The sequence below is a fragment of the Musa acuminata genome, chromosome BXJ1-3 (genome assembly GCF_036884655.1).
Source record: "Musa acuminata AAA Group cultivar baxijiao chromosome BXJ1-3, Cavendish_Baxijiao_AAA, whole genome shotgun sequence".
Taxonomy (NCBI): domain Eukaryota; kingdom Viridiplantae; phylum Streptophyta; class Magnoliopsida; order Zingiberales; family Musaceae; genus Musa; species Musa acuminata.
The window spans coordinates 45,728,874-45,754,967 of record NC_088329.1 but is presented as its reverse complement, the minus strand read 5'-3'; the positions used below and the strand labels follow the sequence as shown (position 1 = coordinate 45,754,967).

General features: G+C 39.1%; 5 protein-coding genes across 8 annotated transcripts; 4 read left to right on the top strand and 1 right to left on the bottom strand.

Annotated features, from left to right (window-relative positions):
• Positions 1-25: 25 nt before the first annotated feature.
• On the top strand, positions 26-3,349 carry LOC135635201 (uncharacterized). 3 transcript variants are annotated; one of them, XR_010495569.1, is made up of 6 exons: positions 26-393; positions 597-691; positions 1,070-1,642; positions 1,886-1,974; positions 2,104-2,201; positions 2,970-3,349. XR_010495569.1 is itself a non-coding variant. In XM_065146126.1 (4 exons), exons 1-4 carry the CDS (start codon positions 384-386, stop codon positions 3,097-3,099), a joined length of 327 nt encoding a protein of 108 aa, XP_065002198.1. In that variant the 5' UTR covers positions 26-383; the 3' UTR covers positions 3,100-3,349. The 3 variants fall into 3 exon arrangements, 1 of the variants encoding a protein (XP_065002198.1); XR_010495568.1 differs by lacking the exon at positions 1,070-1,642; XM_065146126.1 differs by lacking the exons at positions 597-691; positions 1,070-1,642.
• Positions 3,350-4,352: 1,003 nt separating this feature from the next.
• On the top strand, positions 4,353-12,586 carry LOC135635192 (protein tesmin/TSO1-like CXC 5). 2 transcript variants are annotated; one of them, XM_065146116.1, is made up of 8 exons: positions 4,353-4,930; positions 5,667-5,771; positions 7,309-7,486; positions 9,350-9,697; positions 10,116-10,152; positions 10,280-10,360; positions 11,399-11,800; positions 12,129-12,586. In XM_065146116.1, exons 1-8 carry the CDS (start codon positions 4,701-4,703, stop codon positions 12,341-12,343), a joined length of 1,596 nt encoding a protein of 531 aa, XP_065002188.1. In that variant the 5' UTR covers positions 4,353-4,700; the 3' UTR covers positions 12,344-12,586. The 2 variants fall into 2 exon arrangements, with proteins under 2 accessions (XP_065002188.1, XP_065002180.1); XM_065146108.1 differs by having other exon boundaries at positions 10,046-10,152; positions 10,266-10,360.
• A 471-nt stretch (positions 12,587-13,057) lies between these two features.
• On the top strand, positions 13,058-14,332 carry LOC103979728 (tetraspanin-19-like). Its single transcript, XM_009395915.3, has 5 exons — positions 13,058-13,351; positions 13,485-13,584; positions 13,663-13,743; positions 13,817-13,918; positions 13,990-14,332. The coding sequence occupies exons 1-5, from the start codon at positions 13,185-13,187 to the stop codon at positions 14,215-14,217; spliced, it is 678 nt and encodes a 225-aa protein (XP_009394190.2). The 5' UTR covers positions 13,058-13,184; the 3' UTR covers positions 14,218-14,332.
• A 1,644-nt stretch (positions 14,333-15,976) lies between these two features.
• LOC103979729 (glyoxylate/hydroxypyruvate/pyruvate reductase 2KGR) lies at positions 15,977-19,339 on the top strand. The gene is made up of 2 exons (XM_009395916.3): positions 15,977-16,441; positions 18,726-19,339. The coding sequence occupies exons 1-2, from the start codon at positions 16,010-16,012 to the stop codon at positions 19,266-19,268; spliced, it is 975 nt and encodes a 324-aa protein (XP_009394191.2). The 5' UTR covers positions 15,977-16,009; the 3' UTR covers positions 19,269-19,339.
• Positions 19,340-19,813: 474 nt separating this feature from the next.
• LOC135635187 (shaggy-related protein kinase eta-like) lies at positions 19,814-25,558 on the bottom strand. Its single transcript, XM_065146088.1, has 12 exons — positions 25,358-25,558; positions 24,341-24,427; positions 24,193-24,252; positions 23,836-24,108; positions 23,689-23,763; positions 23,545-23,601; positions 22,629-22,769; positions 22,479-22,529; positions 22,298-22,393; positions 21,121-21,204; positions 20,769-20,870; positions 19,814-20,166 (listed from the first exon to the last, which is right to left on the bottom strand). Exons 1-12 carry the CDS (start codon positions 25,466-25,468, stop codon positions 20,071-20,073), a joined length of 1,233 nt encoding a protein of 410 aa, XP_065002160.1. The 5' UTR covers positions 25,469-25,558; the 3' UTR covers positions 19,814-20,070.
• Positions 25,559-26,094: the final 536 nt, after the last annotated feature.

The window sequence follows — 26,094 nt, the reverse complement described above, 5'->3', positions numbered from 1 at the left end:
GGACGGTTAAGATCACGTCCAAATGTTGTGATTCCTTCACCATCCTTCTCCGCGAGCCGCAAGCGCTGTCCTTGGACCTCACCGCCGTCGAAGCCCCCCTCGGTCGCCGGCGTGTTCCTCTGCGGGCTTCCGCCCACAGGACCTATATATCCCGTATCGTCTTCTGTTGCGACGCCAACCCTCACCTCTCTGATGTCCTCCCGCCTTCCACTCCTCTCCGCAGCCGCCACCTGCATCAGCAGTTGATCTTCTTGGAACTAGGAACTTTCCGTCTTCCCTTCTCGTTCACATGCAACTTTAATCGCGGCCGATCTACCGAAACTCTGACCTTGAGCTTTTTAGGCTGAGACAGCTATCAACGGGAGGAAATCCTTGCGCGGAAAATGAGTGCAGGTTTGCTTGTTTTCATCCATTCTCCCCATGAATTTTCTTTTCGTACATTCTTATTCTTTTCAGGATATTAAGGTCAAAAATTTTCATCAAGAAGAAAATTATGAATTTTGAGGGATGGGGTTAAGATCCCAAATATACATTTGGTTTCTGTAAAGATTTCGCACCACTTCATGTTTGGAGTTATCGATTTCCCTGCATTGCAGATATTGTTCCAAGGATTCTAAGGAATTCGAACCACATTCTAAGGAAACTGAACATAGTAGAACAAATCAGTGCAACACTGCAGGATATGGCGAGGGTTAGTTGTATGCAATTTATGTTTTGGAAGTAGTATCTATCATGATAACGCACGATTTCACATCGCATAAAAAAGTTCATCAAGCTTCCAAAATTATACGCTTGAAGTTTCCATCCTTTTTTAAAAGTTTCTCTATAGGAGAAGATTAAATGTTTCTCACGTATTTCTTGTGAGATGATTATATGTTTATGTCTTATGCTCATCTTTCGATTGATTGATTCAACTATTTTGTTATTAGCACACTATCATGTTTTTATTGGCTTATTGGAGATTACAGAATATGAACACCTGCATATCATGTTTTCATTGGCTTATGGTACCACTCTCAGCCTAATTGCGTTTCTTAAAGTTAATTAATTTTATGGTTTCTTTGTGAAGGGGAAGTGTAGGTGGACATGATATCAGCTGGGGATGGGGAGTACACCCGCATATCATACAATTCTGATGAATCGTATAATTGAAAAACAATACTATCTTAAGAAACTTATGTTTTAATGAAGTGAATGAGTGAGATATCACTATGAGCAGCAGCTGATTTTTGCAAATTGTTTGCTAGAAATGTGTATTGATATGATAAGGGATATACAACATTAACTAGTTTTGAGTTATGCATATATAAGTATATATCGTGTGCCTTATAACTGTAGGTGTACGTTAAGAATTGCTTTGAGCCCTTGTTTTTCACGTCGGTTCTGTTCAAATTTACTAGTGTGAGAATCTTTTTGGATAATTACCAGGTGCCTATAGATGTGCACGAAGAGAATCTTTATCTTTTCATTTTGGTTATGGATAAACTTATTAATCATATTTAGGATAAACTTTCAAGTTATATATTATTTATTGATGATTTTGTTTTGATCAATAAGAGACTAGTTGAGATCAAACAGAATAGATGAAGTGTATCTTCTGCCATACCAAGAGAAGAATCTGGAGGATAGTTAAGGTAGACAGGTACAAATATCTTTGAAGTAAAATTATAGATATTGTTAATCCATTTTCAAATATCTTATAATGTAGCAATATACCCAGTCCATGATGTTCTTTTCCAGCATTTACGAAATGTTACTGCTTTTGCTTATTTATGCAAAATTTTCTCATTTTATCCTGATTGATTATGTCACAAATTCGGCACAAATTTACTAGCAAAATTGCGCAATGAGACCCTACTTTTAAGTTTTAAAATGATTTTAACAGGTGGAGCATTTGGTGGAAATAGAGGAGCAAGACCAGTACCTCCTGAGAAAGGTGTATTTCCTTTAGATCACTTGCATGAGTGTGATTTGGTAAGTGAATTATAAGCTTATTGTACTTCCTCGTTTTTCATCATACTAAATTCCATATGATTAGGATGATTTAGTTTCTTTTCTTGCTTATAGATAGGACTAAGATTACAGTTTGACTCTTTTATACAGGCGAAGAAAGAATATATTGCTTGCCTCAAATCATCAGGCTACCAATCAGAAAAATGTAGGCACTTATCAAAGAAGTACTTAGAATGTCGAATGGAAAGGTTTGTGTGTGTTGATTTCAGCTATCATCTTGACATTATGATATATTTGCAAAAGACATGTTATGAAACAATAATTAATAAAAATAAAGTCTCGGCAAGTAAATTATCATTAAATGGACTTTTGCAGTCATAAGAATTAGCATGGTTGATTAGTCATATGTCTGAAGAAGTCTGTTATGCAAATTGTCCAATCCTGTGCTCTTATAAGAGTATCATTTATGTGTCAATATAAGACAATTTTTTCAATAGGGTTATACTCTACTTTTATGATGAAGGCAGAGGACACCATATCAATCTTATCCTCTTCTTAACAGTCCCATTTTTCTATTTGAAAATATGAGGTCATTAACGGTCAAATAAATATTAGTGACATCTAGCTTCTGTTGATTATTCTTGGATTATTTAGGTGAGATTTGTATATTATGGTGAACAACGAACCAGTGGATTGAAGTCGTTTTTGTTAATTGCTCTCATTATGATCAGAATAATAATATCCATCTATGCATTACCCTTGAGCTTCAAATGTCGTTAAAGTTAATTATTCTCGCTTACTGTAAGAGTAACAATATCGAGCTATGCATTACCCAGTATTAATTAGGAACTTCTTAGTTTTAGCTACTTCATTTATGTTTGTCTTTCTATTGCCATGATGCTCAAGTGTTCTGAAACAGACAGGTAAAAAAAATTGACAACATGCAGATATGTTCATCAAGATCTCCAATTTCTTTTCTCACAACTTGACTATCTAATTCTGCCTGTTCTTTTCAGAAACTTGATGGCTAAACAAGATCTATCTGAGCTTGGCTTCCTCAAAGACCGCGGAACAGCTACATCTGAAGAGAGCACCAGTGGAGGTCAGCCCAATCCCTCACCTGCAAAAAAGACCATAACTTCTTGAAGGTGTGATCTGGTCACAAATGGATTTTTCTGATTCTAGATTTGCAGCAAGAATACATGTTTAGAAATGATAAAGATGGCTAATAATTTGGTTCAATTGTGTATTAACTATTTTTACTGGATCACTGATGTCTCTTTGATCTTTAATTTCAATATGTTTGGTAATTCCGAAAAATCTAGCAAAGTGCCTCCAGATTGGTGGTTTAGGATGAACGGTATGACTTGACTATTAGGTGTCTGTTCTATTTGGACCTCACTGACCATCATATATAGTCCTTTACTGTATCTGATGTGACATCTAATTCTTTAAACAGGTCAACGACTACGTAAGATGATACGGACATCTTTAGCTTCATGCTTCTTCCAATAACATCTACTGGTCTCGTGTTGTTCGCTTCCTCTCTTAGCTTTTGGTACTGTCGCAGACACATGCTCTGCTACCGTCATCTTCCTCTCACTCGCGTACGTCAGCCTTCTATTTGAAGTTTCTATATATATATGTTGTTGACGTTCGAGTCCAAATCTTTACCATTATTAGTAAGCATCTTTTAAAATCTAAAAAATTGCTTATATATATATTATGCTGAGTGATTTTTAGTTTTAAAATTATAAAAATATTGAATTTTTAAGAATATCAGGAATATTTTATGTACAATTTTTTACTTATTAAGAGTTCATCTTCGTATGAATCAATGAATGGAAGTAATTATTCAGTACGTTTAGTTTAAATAGGCTGCGTTTTAATACGTGAATCAATACGTAACTTTTAACACCTGCGTTACGCTCAATGCAAAATCCAGCAAACCTTAATCCAACTGACATCGACGGCCCCAACTCTTTCGTGACTCAAATGGACGGCCAGGATTCTCTCCCCTCAACTACTAACCTTCCAAACTCAATCTGAACCGTCTATCTCCTTCAAGATTAAGCGGGAAGGCCTGCAGTTCTTAGACGTGCAGCTCCGACCGTCCGATCTCCGATCAAGGTCCGTCGGATCAACGTGCACGTGATGCGATGCACAAACCTCGTGATATTTGATTAGCCCTCACTGACTTCCATGCGTAACTCAAAGAGTAGTTTAATTAATATGCCCATTGCTTTATCGAATCTGACGGCGGAGAACCAGACATTCCGACGTCTATGAATTTTGGCCGTCGGATCAGTTAAAGAGTTGGTACCCGTCTGATTATTTCTTAAACTTTAATCTGTCCGTCAAATATTGGAATTTGATTTCGAAGCTGAGTGGAGAGAGAAGCTGTTTAGTTTCCTCCGTTCGTCTTCCCCTCCTCCTGTACTCGAAAATTTCCCGCATCCGAATAGAGGACCTCGCGCTCTCCCCCGCCGCTGCCCCCTCGGCGGATCTCGATCCATTGATTCCCACTCGCCTCCTCCCACCACGCCCCGCCCCTGCAGGGCGTTGCTTACTCCGACCTTCTTCGGCGATCTCCCTGCCTTCGCCGCTTGATCTGAAGGGGGCGAATTGGTTGAAATCTGAGACGGCGATGGAGAGCTTGGTTGCCGCCGCCGGGATCTGAATCTGCTGAGAGCAGTCTTTGGCGGTCTCCGTCGTTCGATTCTTGAGCCGCCGATCCGACAGCTGCGATGGAGCAAGGGAATCGATCTGCTTCGACGGCGTCGTCGCCTGATTTCCCTCAGAAGAAACCCGTCCGCCAGCTGGATTTTACGGCCGCCATGTATCGAGGGGCTACACCTCCGGCAGCTGCCACCGTGGGCCTCGAGCAACCGCCACAGCAGCAGCAGCACCCGCCGCCACTGCCGATGCCGGTGCCGCCTCAGCTTCCGGTCTCTCTCCCCTCAATTCTGTTGCCCACGTGAGTTCGTATCTTACGGTTATTCGTGTTTCTTGAATCGTTTCGGAGTCTCATGTCTTTTCTTCTCAGGTGATTGGCTAGGTTTTCGTGCTAAAGTTGCTTTCCTTTTGTTTTACCTGTGGGTATTGTACTCGAGGGTTTAGCACGAGTAATCCTAGTTTCGGGAGTATTTCCCCTCTCTGCCGTGGAATAACTCGTGTTTGATGCCACTGTTGTGATTCACGAATTGGTTGCTTTAATCCAATTCGAAGATTTAGATAGTTCAAAGCGTACTTTTTTGTTTGATATATCTTCTTGTTTTAGTGGGCGGCGACACTCAAAGCTTATTGTATTTGAAATGAATTTTCTGAAGTCCTTTTTAAATTCTTTAATAACTCTGGTTGATAAATTCCTATTAGAGTATCATAGACGAAAATTGTAGGGTTAGAGATCTTTTATAGCGGGTGGAATCTTTGGATTTGAAAGACCTAGAGCAAATGTTTAGTTTCTTTCCCTTTAGGCTTCTTGCTTCTTGGGGAGGGTCATGTGAAGTCTTAGAACATGTGTTTTTCTAGGAATGTTATCCATATATGATCTTTTGGTTTTCTCAATCTTTAAATATCGAGCAATGTCATTCTTGGTAACCTATGGTGAACCTTTTATCTTTTCCTAGAGATACACTACCTTCGTTATGGAACCACAGTTTATTGGTGAATAGTTTGGCATAAGTCTCTAATTTGCCCTTTGTCTGTTCCAGTGAGCAAGAGTCCCTGAAGAAACGGCTACGACCAATGTATGAAACGAAAGATGGCACTCCTAGAACGAAGAATTGCAACTGCAAACATTCAAGATGTTTGAAGCTGTAGGTCTAATGGCATCAAATTATAGTTTTTTTTGTGATTAGTCTCTTAATACCTTATTTGTCAGATTAGTGATAATTGTTGTTTACTTACACGATTAATACATTTTAAACTGGATTGTGTATGCAGTAACCTAAACCTAACTATTTGCTAGCATAATTAGTTGTTCAAAATAGTCTGCAACCTTTGATGTACTTATCCTGCTTTGTAGCATACTTTCTATAGTTTTAGTCAGCTGATGAGTCTTTTTGGGAGGGTGAAGCTGCATCTTTGTTAACCAGCTGACTTAATTTTGGTCACTATTGAGTTAACATGTCCCATGATGACTTGCCAAAGCTGAAGTAGAACTTTATGGAAACAAGATAAGAAACCTTTTCTAGTTAAAATGTTTTAAATGCTACAATTAGTTTTATATGAATATATGCCTGCAGATGGCTAAATATCTTTGGTGATGGGTAACGCAAATTGCTAAACTAGGACAAGACACGGTTACTTAATAGTTTGTTTGTTTAATTTTGCTTTGCCAAACTTCAACCAACAATATCAACTAGAAACCCAGAAAGCCACCTTGAAGATTTTAGTTTCAGTGCTGGTCACTGCAATATGAAATAGAGACCTACTCTCTTGCTTATATGTAGTTGACAGTCGATGACTTAATTTGTTTGTGCTGGGACATATATGCATCATAATCTTACTTTTTTCTCATTCAACTTCTTTTTAATAATCTAGATTCTGTTATTGACTGCTGTTTCAAATATCCTTATGTGGATGGGATACAAAGAGTTGAAGCTCAAATCAACAAAATTGACGAACCATTAGGTTTACTTCATAAGTTCTGGTTGACATTTGTTTGTATGAAACGATTTGGAAATGTTAAGAGTAATTCTGCATGATATAGTTTCCAAATATTGTTTTCCATGCAACTTATTCTTACATTACTTTTGGCATGAAATGAGTGGAAAATATTATTCTAATGACTGCGTGACATTGACATACATCTTTCTGTTAATAAAATTAGAAACTTATGTAATTTAGAAGACGAAAAGGCAACAAAAACAGTAAACAAGTGTATTAAACAAAAGATTCCAATTATATATCAATTGAAGAATGAAATGCAAGAAAAGGAATAAACTATTTTGTATGTGGCAATAGAATGAATACTTTTGGCCTACATTCTGGCATTTGATGGATTTCATTATGAGCTATAAATTCAGAAATAGTAATGCCTACAGGGCTGATTTTGGTTAGTTAAGGGATGATGCAATGAGAACATTATGTCACGTGGCCACCAATTTCCAACTTTACCGATAGTTTTATATGCTAGGAATGAGTCTGATTATATTAAAACATTAAAGATGCATGTTAAATTGAATTCAGCCTTCTTTACATCAATCTGATTATATTTTGGGCTTCCTTCTGCTTTTTGTTATGCATCTTGATAGAGTAATTTTCAGTCAAATGGCTGACTTTATAGTTTTACTTATCTCTTCATGTCATGTCTGTTTATTGTTCTCTTTCATTCACATTATGCATGGTTAGGTATTGCGAGTGTTTTGCATCTGGAGTATACTGTGATGGTTGCAACTGTACAAACTGCTGTAACAATGTCGAGAATGAAGCTGCTAGACATGATGCTGTTGAGGCTACGCTAGAACGCAATCCTAATGCTTTCAGACCAAAGATTGGCAGTAGCCCTCATGCAACTAGGGATATTAGGGTATACTTTCATTCTTTTGTTGAAACACATTACATTAACCTGGCTAATTTGTTTTCTGAGAGACATTACTATTTACATTCTCATTTTGAACGTTCCTGATCCATATGTAGTTCTGTGTTTGATGAATGTTATATAGTAGTAAGATATGAACTGTGAACCTTTGTACGAGCGTTCTAAGTAATGTGAACTCCAATGAAGCAAAACTACGTTCATGGTTGATATGGAACTTCATTCAGCTGCTCCAAATGTAACGTGAGTTGTAGTGCATTCAAGGATCTGATGACAAGATCAACAAATTATAGCCACAATGCCATCTTAGTCTAGTTCATAGGTACCTCTCGTACGTATTTCTGGAAGAATGTACTTAATGGAAGAATTGTGCAAGTAGAATCACTTGCTAATTGTTAATCTTGCGAACTCCATCAGTTTCTAATGAATCAGTATCACAGGAAGGTCAGCTGATTAGTCTGACATACTCTATAGAGCTCAATTACAAATTAAAAATGAAGGCTATATGGAAAAACTGAGTGGAATTCATGATAATTACTTGAAGATATGTATAATATTTATTTTATCAGCTTATCAAAAACCTTTTTCTAAATCATTAAGAGGAGAAAATTGATTCTTCCAATAGTTCACCATTAATCTGGAAGCATATTGTAGGAGCCTTCGAATGGTAAATCTGTCGTGCATGTCAAATTTGTCCATAGCCCAAGAATAGCATGATAACCTTGAGCAGAAAGTCAGCTTTTAAATTTATTCAACAACTACATGTATATTTTCTGATCCAAAACAGACATGCTCTGGAAGCTTTTGGGTGACATACTCACATACATGAGAAAAATCATTCACTGGTTATTTATGCCTTTACCATAGTCTTGTGTGCTATAAACAGTGTATCATGTAAAATTCATGGAGCTATGTTTTACCATAGGCTTGTGTGCTATTTACCATAGTTTTGTGATTATTCTGAAGGTAATTTTTGTTCAAAGTTTGGTTCTATTGTTTGACTGATTCACTTTAACTGTCTTTGAACATAGATTTAAGTTTTGGTTTATGGGTGGAAGTGGTCAAACCAAAGTTTGAATATTTGTCTGTTGATCACTTCAATTCGACCCCTCAAGCTGGTGAGAAGCTTTGACAGGCAAATTAAGAAAAGTCAGAGAGTATCATGTAAAATTCATGGGGCTATTGGTTATCTTGGAAGCTAATGTTATACTGGTCTTGCTGTTAAATTCTTACAGTTAAAAAGTAATTGTTGGAGGTTCTCCTTCCTCATCTACGGTACAATGTATGCTTTCTCCTAGTTTCATGGTCATGGGACTCGCTCATTGTTATAAATTTCTTGATATTTTTATTTTTGTTAATGTATTGCTGCTTTTCTTCTTGTTACTCAATTGTTGATGTTTAAACATTTCTAGTTTATTGCTCTATGAAGCAAGGAGGATAGTTTGGTAGGTCAGTTATAGTACATGCACTATTTATTTATTAAGGTGTCTGCTGATCATCTCTATAAGCACTAACTTTCCCTTTGTTATTATTGAAATAGGTATGATATGTATGTTTTTTTGGATAATCATTTCTGATTCTTTTTATCTTTTACTCCGTCTTTCATGACTGAGTAAAATATTCATGTGGCCGACCTTAAATAGTTAGAACTAACGGTTTTATTATTGTTGTTGTTTTACTTAATCTTTCATCATGTTGTGGCAGAAAAATAACCTCAGTTTTGGTCTTTTTTTGTCTTCCTAATACTAAAAATTCAATACATGGTATGCATGCATGTATATTTTCTCAGATGGGGGAGGCATTAGTTTCTTCACATATATCTTATTCTAATATCAATGTGCTATTGTGTGCTAGGATGAGGTAGGAGAGCTTTTGGTAGGAAAGCACAATAAAGGATGCCATTGCAAGAAGTCCGGGTGCCTCAAGAAGTACTGCGAGTGCTTCCAAGCCAATATTCTCTGTTCTGATAACTGTAAATGCATGGATTGTAAGAATTTTGAAGGCAGTGAAGAGAGGAAAGCACTTTTCCACAGTAATCATGGAAGCACACTTTATATGCAACAGGCTAATGCAGCCATAAAAGGGGCTATTGGTCCCTCTGGGTTCATCTCTCCATCATCCAAGAGGAGGAGACACCAGAGCCTCGTTGTTGGTAATTCACTGAAGGACCGATCTATTCACAGGCTTGCACAACTCCCACAGGTGAGTTTCTGAGCTTTCACAACCTTATAAGAATTTCCATTTTATGTGGTTTTCTGTTGAGTTCTTATATTCAGTAGATAATCAGATTTTTTTTCCTTCCAATTTCCACAATGATTCTGGGTTGTGAACATTAGATAACTTGCCTGCAAAGGCTGGTCATGTTTTTCCCCAAGTTTTTTCATAAATAGCCTTTTTGTTGTGATACTAATCAACAAAGAGGAGCCACCACAAGTTGTTGTCTTTTTTGCTCCATGTTCAGAATGCATTGCCAATAAGTATTGAACTTCTTGAAATTGAAGAAGAATCAGTATTATCATCTCTTACTGTTGAACGCCCAATGATTATCAGGCTAATCACCCGAAGACTTTGATACCATCTTCTTCTTCTTTTGCTTCTGATATTGTGACCGATGCTGTAGGTCCTACTCCAGTGGTTCCTGCCAAAGTCACTTACAGGTAGAATACTACCATTGAAAGGTCCCATTCCTTGTTATCTTTAATTTGGTTCTTTTCGTTGGAGTACAACTACAAATATGTTTTGGGTTTAACTTCATTTGGTCATCATGAAGGTCTCTTTTAGCAGATGTGGTCCAGTTGGAGCATGTTAGAGATCTCTGCAAGCTTCTGGTGGTTGTATCTGGACATGTTGCCAAAACGTTTCAGGGTATGGATGATTGAGACAAGTAGACACATGCAGCAACCGATGCATATCTAGTTGATGCATGATGTATTATTTCATTATTTACAGTTTGGCTAATCTGTTTAGAGCATGTTTATCTTCACAGTTGTGCACACATTGTTGCATTCGTCGTCATAAAAAACATGGTTCATCAGCTGACTTATCTGCATCTGCTTGAATAAATATTTTTTATTAATTTCTGCACAGTTAGATGCAGCATTTTATTCTTGCATCGGTTAATTTGCAGGTCTTGAACTAGTGTATGTTCATTTTTCTTTTGTAAAGGTAAGAAGATCATAATTACTTGTGCTGATAGTAAAGCTCATATTAATCTGGTAGATTATGTCAAACTCAACTTTGATGAGAATTCTAGATTCTTTTTTCGCTGAAATATTGAAGCAAACAAATTATAGCTCTTCTTCACATATAAATGAGACCTTATTGCCTGTTGTTGTTTTCGTTGTTTTATGCTGCATTTTTCCCACAGTTAATTAGATCCAGGTTTTCTACTAATTTGGTGTCCTCGTTGGGATTTTGATCCTATTACTGGTTCCTGAAAACTATATTTTTGTTCGGAAGAAATTCGAATTTTATGTATTTGATTCCTTGCTGAGGACAACCGTTGCAAATTCATCAATTTATTATATCTATTTGACTGTGCATCAGATATAGAATTTGAATTGTAGTTTATATGTTTATGCATCAATCAAGTTGATGTTGCTAAAAGTTTTAAGTTCATTATTTCTGGATGCATGTGTTTTTATTGCGTATGTTGTGTGAACTTTGTTTACTAAAGTTAAGGGATATTGGTGAAATTACTTGTAGGAAGTCTTCGTGTGTACTACAAAGTTAACTAGTTCATTTACGAACTTGGTCACAATTGTTTTTGACAATTGACTAAATTTACATGCCAAATTCTTGCAATGTACTCTGGACATGTAGTCATTAAGTGCAATCTTGAGGGTCTCTGAATCATTAATCTTAGGTTCTTTTCATTTCCTTTCTCAATAAAAAATATTTCAGACAGAGAAGCTCAAGAGAAGGTAGTCAAGAAGGATGATCAAGTCGAAACGTGTCTTGCTTCCCCGATTCATGATGGTGAACTGAGACAAATAGACCCTAATAGTCAGTTAGCATCAGCTGGTGATGTTTCGAATGGAATTTCTGCACACAAAATGGATGCAGAAGTGCATAAATCTGACTGTGAGGATGAACATAAAGCGCAGAGGCCAATGTCTCCTGGGACACTGGCCCTGATGTGTGATGAGCAAGACACTATGTTTATGACTTCTCAAAATGCTAGTACTACTCTAACATATCGCAGTGACCAGAACATTTCAGAGGTCTGTGCAGAGCAAGAAAGGTGTGTGTTGATGGAGTTCCGAGATTATCTTCGCAAGATTGTCACTCACGGAAGAATGAAAGGTAAACAAAACTTAATGTTTGGTTAAATTTAAATTACTGCTACTAACTGATTTGTGAGACCTCATTGATGACCTATAATTTTTTTATTTTTTCTCATCTTTCTTATCTGACTCTCTCTCTCTCTCTCTCTTTTTCTTTTCTGCTTTGTTTTTGAAGTAAAATCATCTTTTGGTTATGCACAGTGGTATTTCGTGCTATCTAAAATTCCAGTTATCATCTAAATTTATTTGCCAACTGTAAGTTCCGTCAGTAATCTTGACCCAAAGGATTGTTTCACCACATTTCGGTTGAAGAACTAATCTTTGCATATCTTTCTAAATTGTTACAGAAGAGAGATATGCCTCCATGGCTGGTAAATCCGGAACCTCTGGTTTCCAGAGACTAGCCATGACCAGTGCTGCTGGAGCTCCAACAGTTGCTGCAGAGCCACCTCAGACTCCAAAACCAGTTATTGCCAATTCCAACAACCATCAACCTGTACGATGGCCAATCACAAGCGATGGAGACACCAAGCCAGTGGTGGTCGAGCATTCCGAAATCTAGAGAAAAAAAAAGGAGAAAACAAATAGAGGTACATCGTTCATCAAATAACACTGCTGCATCTCTGTGTAATATTCCGACAGCAAATAGGGATGCATGCTGTTGGACGTTTAATATGACGACGCCATCAATTATTTGGATCAGCTGAATCAAGTTGTTCTTTTCCTTTATTCGCTGTACTTATGCAGTCCGTTCATTCTGCTGCAGTCCCTAATCGAAGATAGTGCTCGGTGGCTTTTAACCTCACATGTTTCTCCTTGGTCAATCCCTAATAGATCTTTTATGACGTGCTCGTAGCTAAATGGATGAGGAAAAAGAGATTAAGAGGAAAATGACAAACCTAAATCTTGGGATTTTTCAGATACTTTGCCGTTTGATTGAAACATGAAAATATTTTCTCTATATTTCGATCATCCTTATGTCTAGATTGATTTAAAGTTACATCAATGTGAACTCAAGTACACAATCGAACAGAAGAACGTCATGTAGAAATCACAATCCAAACCATGATAGAGAGACTTCGAAATGATGAAAATTTGTTATTATTATTTTCAATAGAAATCCCGGTAAGAATAAATGTCAAGAATTTGGTTTTGCCACCTGAGGCTGTGGCTCTCACACAGGTCGACGTCTCCCTCATCAATGTGGGGGGGGGGGGGGGGGGGGGGGTTGGCGATGAATCGGCCAGATCACCTTTGGCTGTTAGGTGTACTTCCCCACTCTTCCAGTCAACCTTCCCCCATCCGTAATCCGCGAAGCCAGCCTACCCTGTTTTGGATCACAGTCTCATCTCTGCCATCTCCACTCGCTTTCCGCAGGAGCACTGTGCTCGCCTCGATCAGCAATGACGTTCTGCTCAAGGTGTTTGTTGAACCACGCACTGAGGGTTGCGAATCTTGTGGTGAACCTCTGCGGCATGGCCATGATCATCTACTCCCTCTGGCTGCTGAAGATTTGGAGCCGAGGCGTCGCCGATTTGGATGCCACCGCCTCTTCCTTCTCGACGCCATGGTATGCGTCCCTAGGACGAAGACATTCGAAGACTGCAAGCGAAGTGACCTCGAACGCTTCGCGCGTCTTCTATTTACGTCTAGTTTGACGTGCCATGTGCAGGCTCTGACGCACGACTGCTTCTTCCTCGCAGGTTTATCTACACGTTGCTCGGCGTCGGCATCGTCGTCTGCTTCGCTGCGGTGGTCGGACACGCTGTGTCCAACTCCGTCAACCCCGCTGCTCTCTCCCTTGTATCCTTTTCTGTCTCTCTGTTCATCTTCCGACCCTTTCTCCGTTACATGCGCAGATGTATCCTTTACCATCTTTAGTACATCGTGTTCGTCTGCTTCATCCTTCTCTTCCAAATCGTGGTGATCGTGGAGGTTCTGTTCAAGATAGACTGGCCAACGGTAAGGCTGTCTTCTTCCTGTCTTCCCCTTCCCCTTGTTCCATTGTGTTGACACAATTTCTCATCATCCACAGGTGATCTCCAGGCATCATGATGGCGACACCAAATTCGTAGCTTTCTTCACATTCCATGTAAACATTTGCCGTCTGGTTGGGGTTGTGATTTCAGCAGCACAGGTGAATTCTACACTGGAGTTGCGTAGATGAACTGGCAATCTGGATTTGTCTCACGGATGAATTGCCTGCAGGTGAATGTTCTGGTGATGGCTATCGTTCTGCGGGCTTTGAGGCCTCAATCAAGCAATCACTGTGAGGGACCGACTGTGCCTGCACTCAGATACTCGTTTCTTGTGATGAATGGATCGGACTCGCCGCCGGGCCTCCCTGCTCCGGCCACACCTCCTCCAGGAGACCACAATTGTGAGCCTGCACTGAAGATTTTTCGAGCTTCAGAAGTCAGATGGATGAGTGCATGATCTGCAAAGATTGCAACCTGTTGTAATCCAGATAACCGATGAAAAGAATAGAAGATAGAACAATTATTGAAGAAGCTTTATTTAAGAAATTTTATTGAAGAAGCTTTATCGAAGAAATTTTATTGAAGAAGCTTTATTGAAGTAGTTTTAACTTGAATACATTAACATGTTCCTCTCCTATTTATACAAATTAAGAGATAGGATTTTTCTCAACATAATAGAGGATTTTCCTCAAGAGTAGAAAGCAGAGGAGAAAGTTGCGGTTGCGATGGCGACGACTATAGAGGAAAAAATTATAGCAGAGGAGAAAGTTACAGCGATGCTATAGCAGAGAAGAAAACTGCAATAGAAAGAAAGCTGCAATAGAGGTACAGTAGAGGAGGAAGCTGCAACGATGCTACAATAGAAAAGAAGGCTACAGTAAAAGAGGAAAGTTAGGGCAATGCAGACGTCATAGCGGAAGGAAACGGATGTTGATACAGAGTGACAGTGGAGAAGACAGTTGCTGTTGTCGTTCAACAGAATAGAGGATTTCCCTCAACAGAGTAAAATCCTCAATAGAGTAGAGAGATTAAAATCCTCAATAGAGTAGAGAGATTTCCTCGTATAGTTGGGAAAATCTTATCTTCTGATCCAAATAAAACTTTAGATTCCAAGCAGCAGGAGACTAAAGACCATTGATCCACAGACCTCTCAATAAAACTATTCATGCAGGAAAATAAAGCGAATTTGTTGATTTTTTTGCATTTGTTGCCCACTGAGGAAACCAGACAGTTCTCTGATTAATCTAGCTTTCTGTGCCTGCTATATGTAATGTTGAGTTTGTACTTTTGTCTTCCCATGGAATCACCACTGTAAACTCCATCAACATTCAATAGCAGTCTTTCTATATCAATTCACTGCATTACTGGTGCCAAAAAAACAAAATGGCAGAGCAGTGCATGCTTGGAAGTGAGCTCAATTTTGTGGGAGCTGACCAGAGAACACAGGTTGCTATCGAGTACATCTAATTGGAAGAACCACTTCGGTCGATCCCCCTAGGAAAATTAAGGATCAATAATCTCAATCTGCTGCTTGATCTCAATAGATTCTTCAAGTTCTTAGTTGCATCAAAATAATAAATCAAACGAACTACAAATGAACTAAAAACATGAAGATGTGGGAATGTTTGTCAATTTTTATTTACCAAGTTTCTCTTGCTTGTGTTTTATGATATATAGATGTAGGTGACAATAAAGGGTGATAAATGGGTGAAATTAATAAAAATGTCTGTATTTTTTAAAATCCCATAAAATATAAAAACTCTTAGTCTTAGACCCTCTGGATTTTTAGATAATTATATAAATATTTAGATTTAAATGACATCAGAGTTATTTAATATGTATTTATCCAAATGTTAATTATGATTAGTAATAGTTGATAATTATATTGAATTCTTTTACAAAGATGATGATATCATATCACTCTAATGAATCATATTGAATTCCTTTCTGTTAATATTATTACAATAAACTAATATGATATTCTTGTATTATTTTAAAGAAGTATGATATGATATGATCTTCCATACAAAGAATGGATTACAAAGCCATTAATTTGTGCTTTCATATTATAATAAAGCTCAAGTTATGGATTATCAGCTACGAAAACATTAATGACGCTTTACAATGGACGGTCTTGATGTGAGGATGGGAGTAATGGACGGCTCGGATTCGGAAAACAGAAGCCGTTCAAATTTGAGAGGATAACTTAGGCGAGCCAATGGACGGCTCTCCGTTGGGTTGAGCGCACAATGGAATCCCTCGGCGTCCTCCTCACCGCCCTCATCGACCCTTACCTGGAGGCCGAGCTCGACCGGCGGTTCAAGCTCTTCCGCCTCTGGGAGTTGCCGCCGGCGCAGCGGAGGGAGTTCCTGCGGGAGAACGCTGAGGCGATCCGGGCGGTGGTGGGCAGCCCCGCCCTGGGGGCGGACGCGGAGATGATCGACCTGCTGCCGCGGCTCGAGATCGTCGCCAATTTTGGCGTTGGCCTCGACAAGGTCGACCTCCGCCGGTGCCGCGATCGGGGCGTCCGAGTCGTCTACACGCCCGACGTCGTTACGGACGACACCGCCGACCTCGCCATCGGCCTCGCCATCGCCGCCATGCGACGGATCTGCGACTCCGACCGTTATCTGAGGGATGGATCCTGGAAGGGTAAAGGGGATTACAAGCTCGCCTCTAAGGTTCGGAATGAACACACTTTTTTTGTGTTAATTATATATTATCCATGAAATTAGTTATCTTTAACATTTCGATTTTTATATTTTCAAAATTTATATTAAGATCCTATACTTATGAAATAATTGATTTAATATCGTTTCTTCTTATGTCATCTAACAAGGTCATTTAGTCTCAAATTGGTTATCTATAATCAAAGACTCATAAGTTCGTCAGGTCTCCATCATCTTCAGAGACATCTTTTGGAGCTTATATGCTTCGAAAGGACAAAACCATGCGGGTATGCTCATCGTCCAAAACGGACAATTCCTCACGAGTCTACGGGCCACACCAATGGCCGATCGACCAAATGGTCCCTTATCAGATTGGCACTAGAGGAAGGGCCCGAGGCTTGCACCTCGGTCGAACAAACTCGTTCCCGAGCCGTGCACCTTAGCTATGACCCCTTGGCTCCCCAACGGGAGGGAGCACTAATAAGGTCATTTAGTCCCACATTGGTCGAGGAGTATGGAAACCAAGGGCTCATAAGTTCGCTGGATCTCCCTTACCCTCAGATGCGCTTTTTCGAGCTCACATGTTCCGAAAGGACAAAACCATACAGGTACGCCCATCGCCCAAAGCGGATAATTTCTCGAGCCTACGGGCCAGACCAATGGCCGACCGACCAAATGGTCCCTTCTCATCATCGACTTTATTGACAGAAATATCATAGGATTTATCGTTAAGCACTTTTTAACTCTATCTTACTTTAGTTTATCATTTATCACGGATGATATTTTTGTTAACAAAGTCGACAGCGTGAAGAGAAACGAGATTAAATGTTTCACTTTCGTAACAATAGGAATCTCAATATAACTTTTGAAAGTGTATGGACCGAGATGCTAAAGTAGCTAAATACATGGGTAATATGTAATTAGCATAACTTTTCTTGGGTTCCAATTTTCTTTTAGAACCATTAAATGATCTTTCAGCATCGTCGTTGCTTAGCATTCATCTGCAGCTAGATTGCTCGTCCCTATATTTGTTCTTATGGCGACTTGAACTAGATTGGGGGGGGAGCGATGATTTCGGGAAGATCACATGACCAGAATCTGTGGATAGAGGGAGAGGCTGTTTGAACGTGGAGAGAAGACCATGAAGTGAACATTACATTCATGCTGTTGCAACTTGTTCCTAAAAATTAAGGGCACGCTCTGCTTTTGTGACATTAAGTGCTTGTTTGCAGTTCAACGTTCCCAAATTATTACCTTCCTCTAATGCTTTCCTATCAATATGCTTCTCTTTTATATTTGAATATAACTTCTCTCATGCGCATCTACCGTTCGATCTTGTTATAACTATCTTTGTTACTTGGTAGCTGGGTTCTATGTACAAGTTTGTGCCAATGTTTCTACTTACTTCTTAAGCACGATACTAGATGATGCATGGTTCACACTATTCTTATATGATTAAATGAAGAAGGATCAAATTATGTAGGATAAAATATGGGCCACATATAATGCTTATTGTTAGAATTACATAGTGGTGACTGCTAGGATTCAGTAAACATAATGAACCCATGATTAAGATTGAAGTTTGAGTAACTTGTGATGCCAACAGCTAGACATGATTTATGGCAATGATTTGGAATAGATATGGATGAAGCAACACTTGCAATGAGCATGAACCCTTCCATTGGTGAGGGATCACAGATAGACCTAGGCAATTAAAAAGAATAAAGAGGTAGTCACCAAATGCTTTCTCCTTCCACAGGGGAGTAATGCTAGTTTTTTGTAGAACTTCATAGTTATCAGTTTTCAAAATCATGTTTTTCTCTTTCCAGTTCACTCATGAATAAAGAGATATTATTGCTACCATAATAATATGGGTTTTATTTGACTGAATTGAGCATGGTAATCAACCTTGAACTTTTATCACTTGGAAGTAGCACTTGATAAATTTTAATCGGTTATCTTCTCACATACGGAAACTATCTTTTACTTTTGGCTAAAGACACGATTAGTAGCATCTCCTATACAATAATCTGCCTTTACACTTTTGGTTGTCCAATGTTTTTTTGTTGTTCTCCAATCATCGTCATTTGAGTTTTAACAAAGCACTTCGGACAGTGAAGAATGCTTCAACAAGTGTTGCATAAAGCTGCAGTGCCAAATAAGCGACCTTATATTTTGTCTAAATTTAATCCCAAGATTGTAAGTCCTGTATTTGCATCTCGATGCAATTTTTGTTACTTCATGATAACTGCTCAACGATTGATTTATGATTATATTTATTCTTCTTCCCCTGCAGTTCAGTGGTAAAACTGTGGGTATTCTGGGACTTGGCAGGATCGGTCAAGCTGTAGCGAAAAGAGCTGAAGGATTTGGTTGCCCTATCTGCTACTGCTCGAGATCAGAGAAACGGCACACAAACTACAAGTACTATCCCAGTGTTCTTGAGTTGGCAGCCAACTGCCAAGTGCTTGTCGTCGCATGTCCATTGACCGAAGAGACCCACCACATCATCAACCGAGAAGTGATCGATGCATTAGGGCCGAAGGGTGTGCTTGTCAACGTAGGGCGCGGCCCTCATGTGGATGAATGCGAGCTTGTTTCAGCATTGCTTGATGGTCGGCTAGGAGCAGCCGGTCTCGATGTGTTTGAACATGAACCTCATGTACCAGAGCAGCTGTTTGGGTTGGACAATGTGGTTTTGGTCCCTCATATCGGCACTGACACCTTGGAGACTAGCAAAGCCATGGCAGATCTCATTCTCGAAAACTTGGAGGCGCATGTGTCGAACAGGCCTCTACTGACTCCAGTTTTTTTATCTGACTCGGATGTTTTCTTGTAGAATATAGGCAACCAATTTGTTTGGTAGAACATCCAAGTTATTCCATTTATCAATCGATTACAGTTGTTCCAGCTCTTGTGATACTGACAGACGAGTTCCATCATCAAATACGTCAATAAGAACCCCCGTGCAGGTCAATATGGAAGGAACAACCAAACTCTTGTGCATTGCAGAACTGTTCTATCTTCTACGGAAGCTACCACAACATATTTCTTGCAAGCTTACGCTTTGACATGCGCAGACCATTTTGTAGCATGAAACTTGTTACTGAGAAAATAAGATACCCACATGCGGTCTGCCGATGACCAAACGAACACCATTTCGTTCCTTCACAAGCTGTTGCAAGATGACATTTCCATCTTCAATTACAACATTCTCGCTTCTGGATCAGATACATCTACATGAAAACGGCAAATCTACATCAACATAAACTTACTGTTCACTGACATCACCAAACAAAAATGAAGAGAACCAGACTGTTAAGTTGTGCCGCAGACAGTACAGATAAGAAGCAGCCAAACCACACTACGAAGACACCTATAATGTCCTCTACAAGGGCAGAACATAATTCTTTGACCATTTAGAATTCATCAGATACAGCGACTACATCAGAATGAGATCCTAAATATCTTACAATATACAAAGACCGGCAGAAAGGCAGGATACGATTTAAGGAACCCTCCAAACATCCCATCAGCTCCATCATTATAGCTCCCAACGGTAGAGCACTCCTACTCGCCTCCATGAAAAACATGTGGGTTACTTGCATTTTGACCAGAACATCTCGAAAGCTTTTGTGGCACTATGTCCCAGGCATCTGCAGGAAACTGAGACCAGACTGCCGCCGCACATGTTCTGGAATCAGCTTGGCGATGAGCTCTGGTGATGCACCTGCTAACTGCAAAAATTGTAGCCAGGATCAATTCATCCGTACCAAGAAACATAGTTTTACAAGCTTTTTCTTTTCAATACTCGGTTTTCATCTTCAGAAAATCCCAGCAGCGACGGAGTTAGTTTGCATAGAATAGGAATAATGGAAAGGCTGAACTAACAAGAAAATAGATGCAGCAGCACATGAAACATCACAAGACAACAAGAATATTATTGTAATGTCCGGCCGTCTTAAGGTGCCAAAAGAAATTGCCAATTTGCATGATGATTAAATTGAAGAACCAAGTAGCAGCAATGTTCCTTGGAGAGCTGCCAATTCAAGTAGTTATAAAATCTTGAATGTCATGATTTTCACAATGTCAAATGCACTTGGAATTAGGTCAGCTAAGAAAAAGCAGCAGCGAATGAGAGAAACAAGCATGCTTCGTCAAGCTTATTTCATCCTGTCCATTATGCTTGGAAATAAACAAGGAGTTTGTCACATATGAAGTAATGATTATTCCAGGTTGCCTTATTATAGATGTGGCTACTAAAGAAAGTAAGAACAATAAAAGTGTCCAAGTAGAAAAATAGATGTCACAGATAGCTTTTAGAAGATGTTTTGCTTACTTCCGGTTTGAAGTTGAAAAGAGAAGGCAGAGGACGACCATTTGGCAACCGTGCATTTGGTTCTCGTAGCTCATCAAAAAAGGGGTGAGCACATGCTTCCAGCTGTAATAGAAAAGATCAGGTTAACAAAAACATAAAGAAATATCAGGTCGTATATTGTTACTTGTAAAATACACAAAAGATTCACAGGCTTCACAAGTTAACATTTTGCTACTTTTTTACGGCAGCAAATTATTATGATGAATTTTAGAAAATGTTATGAAAATTTTGTTATACATGAAAATAGGTCCATCATGTGTTTGCTGTGTTGTCGGATACATCAATGTGTTAAAGATAGTTGGAGGAAACATACTGCAGTGCAACGAAAACTTGGAGAGTATTGGAGAAGACGTGAGGTAAGATCTATTGCTTCAGGAGGCATTCGCTTATGGAATATCTGAAAATTTAGAAGAACTATAAGAATTCCTCAAATAAAAATATTCATATCTATTCCTCAAATAAAAATAAGGTTAAAATTATGCATAATATGCATATCTAAACAATCAGCCAAAAGAGAGGTATCTGATAGAAATATTCCATACAAAATGGTAGAACAAAATTTCCAACAAAACTGGCTTCTAAACTATGTTCAAGTATCTCATATAGTTTTACAACATCAGATATTGAGCGAGAATGTCAATTTGTAAAAAGAAAATGTTAGAATCCAGTTTTGCTGGAAATATTAGAATAACGAATTTGATTTGCTCAACCAATTTTGCTTATAAGCATCAAGCTGATATGTACATCTGATGCAAACACTATTCTTTTGAATTAACACACATTATGCTGAAGCGCCCCTTAGTTACAGTTAAAAGATGTCAATTTTATGGTTGGTTTTCTGAAGTATAACAGAAATCTGAAAGGTAAACAATCTAGTTAATCAACTAACAGAGTACAAACCTGGAGTTTGAGAAGGCAAGTTGCAAAAAAAATGCGATGCAAGTTGCAGAAAAAATTGATGCTAATCCTTATGGATAGAATCCAATTGATATAGCGACAAAGTTCTGAGAATCATAACTATTAAAATGAGAGACTTCAGGAAATGAGATCATCACAAATAACCTGTTTATACATCACATATTTTGCAAAACAAGAAAAGCATTGGTCAGGCAGGTGCTCCTAAAGAATGATATCCAATTATGTTTGTATTAGTACATAAAAATTCAGTAATATGAAAACCATTATCTAGGCAGCCGATCCCAGAAAGTTGAAACATTATCATGTGTATTAACACTGACATCACCAAAAAATTACCAATGTATACATCTTCAACTTATCACTGATACCACAGAACAACAACACAACTGATCTAATGGTTTCACTTCAGAAGTTATCTCTATATATGCACATATGTTGCAAAAGATTCAAGCTTTATTGTGCCAGCTGACACTTATATGTGTGTGTGAGTGAGTGTCTGTGTGTGTTCTGTAATTCAAAAGGAAAGCCACACAAAAGATAAAGCCAACATGAAAAAAGTGGATGCAACTAACCTTATGCCATGGATGAGCTTTTATCTGTGGAAATCTGAACTCTGTATAGTTAGGATTCATGCATCGAATTTCCTCACGGGTTGGCGTTCCAAGAACCTGCACAGGCATGAAATTTCTTATATGTCATGTATACTCAAAATCACAAGATCCAATATCAACCAATAGGGTATCAACATCATGCCTTGATTATCTCAACAAGCTGATCAACAGCGCTATCTCCAGGAAACAATGGCTGAAACAAATTTACAGGTTAACTTTTCATACAAATCAAATTTACAGGTCCCCCTTGAAAGGTTAACAGCGCAAAAGATTGATGGGAGAGACAGAATACCTGCCCGAGTAGTAACTCAGCAAGAACACAACCTGCTGACCATATGTCAATAGATGTTGTATATTCTGTTGCACCAAAAATAAGCTCTGGGGCACGGTAATAGCGAGAGCAAATGTAAGAGATGTTTGGTTCACCCTTGACCTAATATCGCAGACGAATTAATAGAAAGTAATGTCAGTTTTAAAAATCAAATGAATAAGTGAGACAAAAAAAAAGACCCAATAAGCTCTTCAGAAACCATGTAAAGAAAGTCGTGGCTAGAGATCATAAGTGAAGGATATCCTACAAAAAGCTGAGAGATTTAGTCAGTTACATGCAATTTAACTGAACTATGAAAAACAAGTTAACCATACCCGGCAACCCACTAATGTAATGTTTCGTTCTTATTTTTCTCTTCTATCCATTTTCCAATTCTTTTTCTAGCTTTGCTGGATCAATTGTAGTAGCTTTAGCACTCAATAATCTTACCTTAGACGTCTTGTGATATGGCATCACACCTCTCATCAATTTGTGAATCCATGAAGGAAATAATATATTTATAATTTACATGTCAGAACTCTCAAACTTAGAAACTGGGATCCATGCCTAAGCTACCAGAATTGACTAAAAGTTCTTTGAGATATCGCGATGTTAAAAGTTGCCATATGATGTGATTTCTCAAATTTAGTGATAAATAATTTATTTAGCATATCTCGTTATGCTAAATAATGCAAGTATCTTCTCACAATCTTTAATATGAAAAATTGCAAAAATGAGATCCCAAAATAATCATGTGAATCAACAACTCCCTCAGCTATTATTTAGTCAATGCATGTTCCTTGAAAATTCAAAGAAAATGATTGATCCATTTTTGGAGCACCAAAAACAGTCAGAATAAGAAAAAAACATATATGAGCTTTAAACCAAGTAAACATACCAAAACTTTTGCGCTTCCAAAATCACACAACTTGACTTGATGGGTAAGAGGGTCTACCTGTGGAAAGCTTAACCAATTGTAGAAAGAGACTTTACTTGATCAAGCTTGACAAATTATAAATATTTTGAAGGCCATAAGACATACCAAAACATTTTGTGGCTTAACATCTCTATGGCAAACACCAGGAACCGTATGAATATAAGCCAACCCTCTAAATAACTGCACACAAATCCAAGTATACTCTCATTCATGTGTCTGCTTATACTCACAGATCAAAGCAAATAAACTTACCTGATATGTATAAAGCTTCACATAGATAAGTGGCATCCTCTGATTCACACTGCTGTAATGTCTTAAAACACGATATAGAGTTTCAGGCACATATTCCATGACTAGGTTGAGAAAAAGCTCATCTCTGCTTGTGGTAGAGAAGAAACAATGCTTTAAAGAGATAACATTTGGATGATCCATCGAACGCATCAGCTGTAGCTCACGGTTTTTGTATCTCCGATCCTGCAAAACCTTCTTTATAGCAACAGTCTCCCTTGTTTCCAAACATTTTGCCTGCCAAAGAACAATCATGTTTGAAGCCAAAACACTAAAGTAGCACAATGTGTCAATGGAAGTCCCAGAAAGTAAGCAAAAAACCTGGAATACGATTCCAAATGAGCCATTCCCTACTACACGCTCCGCCATGTAACTAATGGTCTGCATTGCAAGTAAAAGAATTCTCAGTATGGTAATCCAACAGCAGTCATTTTGCATCAACTTAAATGGTATTCCAATGGCTCCTAACCTGCTTCGGTTCACCATTCTTGCCTCCGATGGTGGTGGAAATGATATGACCAGTGACTGCATCATTCCCCTCCATCACAGATGCTTGCTGCGATTAGTAGTTAAAAAGGAGCATGATTTAGACTGATTAATATGTCTAACTCAGCAAAAGAAACAAGAAACAGCTGAAAAACTCAGAAATGAGACCGCATAAGCACACTGAAAGAGCAACTGGAGCTAACGAGTCGTGTAATGAAACTAAACCAAGGGACGAACCAAGAACTCCACAGCGCATCAAATAGCTAATTAATTGCGCATCAGACAAGAGACCATCCTCATCCTCAGGCAGATGGAAATAGTTTGAACAGAAAGCGCGTGATTTCAAAATACCGACAAAACGAAAATACCGCTTAAAACCACAATCCTTTTGCCGCAATTCTTTGAAACACTGGTTAATAGGAACAGCTCCTAAATAAGGATGAAAGGCAAGATCAGACCTTCAAACCCTAAAAGGAAAGCAAACGAGATGCCGGAAGTAGAGAAGATCAAAGAAAAAACCTGGTATAATTGCATGGAAAAATATAATACGAAAGAAACCCACAAATACGCATAAAGATACAGTAGAACCGCAAACAAATAGCAGAGATAAATTCCATCGTTGTTGTCTCTAGACTTGGCATGAACAGCTGGGACTTCATAAAGGAAGGAACATAGGGGAAAACAACAAGAATACTTCAGATCCACCCATGTAACTCAAAAAAACATGCAACTCACAAGTACCATCAACATTCGTGAGCCAAATGCCGCATGATCTCGAGAACCAAGTAAGCCTTCACAACAAAACACAGACTTTTCTGGCAAAACGAGAAGGCAGCTCCGAAATCACAATGGTCCAGCTCGGATCGACTCAAAGACGCAACATTTTTTTCGCATAAGGCAAATGAAACCGAGGAGGGAGCGTAAGCGACGGTGGGAAAGGGGATCAAAGAAGCGGTTCGGTCGAGGAATGGTGAGAGGAGGGGGAACAAGGGGCGGCTACCTTGTCTTCGGCCATCTCCTGGTCGCAAGGAGGGCCGGCCGAATTGACGGCATCGTGCTCCGGAGCCGGTGGCGGCGGGTGGTGATGCGGTCCCAGCGGCAGCGAGGCCATGTGATGTGGTAGTGGTGGGAGGAGGAACGGCAGTACGGTGAAAACCCCACCTCTTTTAGATCCTCGTTTTCATGGCTCACCAGTAGAATACCACCAAAGACCTTTAAGACCGTCCCACGTTATAAATGCCACGACTTGGTAACGGTTCACGAAGATATCGTTTCCGTTCGGATGCCGTATATAACGTAACTGCCGATATATCATGAAATTACAACCATTTATCATCGTAATGCAGACTGTCGCGGGCCACTGCGATCGCATGCGGTACTGTGACTGCATCGTCGTTTTCTCGGAAGGCAATGCAGTGGAACTTGTGGCCGCCGCAGTGCTTGAAAACGAGCCCCTTGTGACACATGTCGAAGCAGCTGCATGGTCGACGAGTTTGCGTGGCAGTCAAAACCACTGTTGTCTCTGTTTCCCAAACGCAACCCAGTTGCAGAGTTGCTGGGGATGGATGACAGTCGAGCTGCAGCGGAGGGAGGTATGAAGGTTGTGCGGAAGACCAGATAAACAATGGCAGTCAAACACGACACTCGAGGCGCCGATAGCCGACGCCCAATCCGTTTCGACCTTCCTTCCCCTTCCCCCTTCTCGCTTCTGTCGTGTTCTTCAAGAAGGGCTGATTA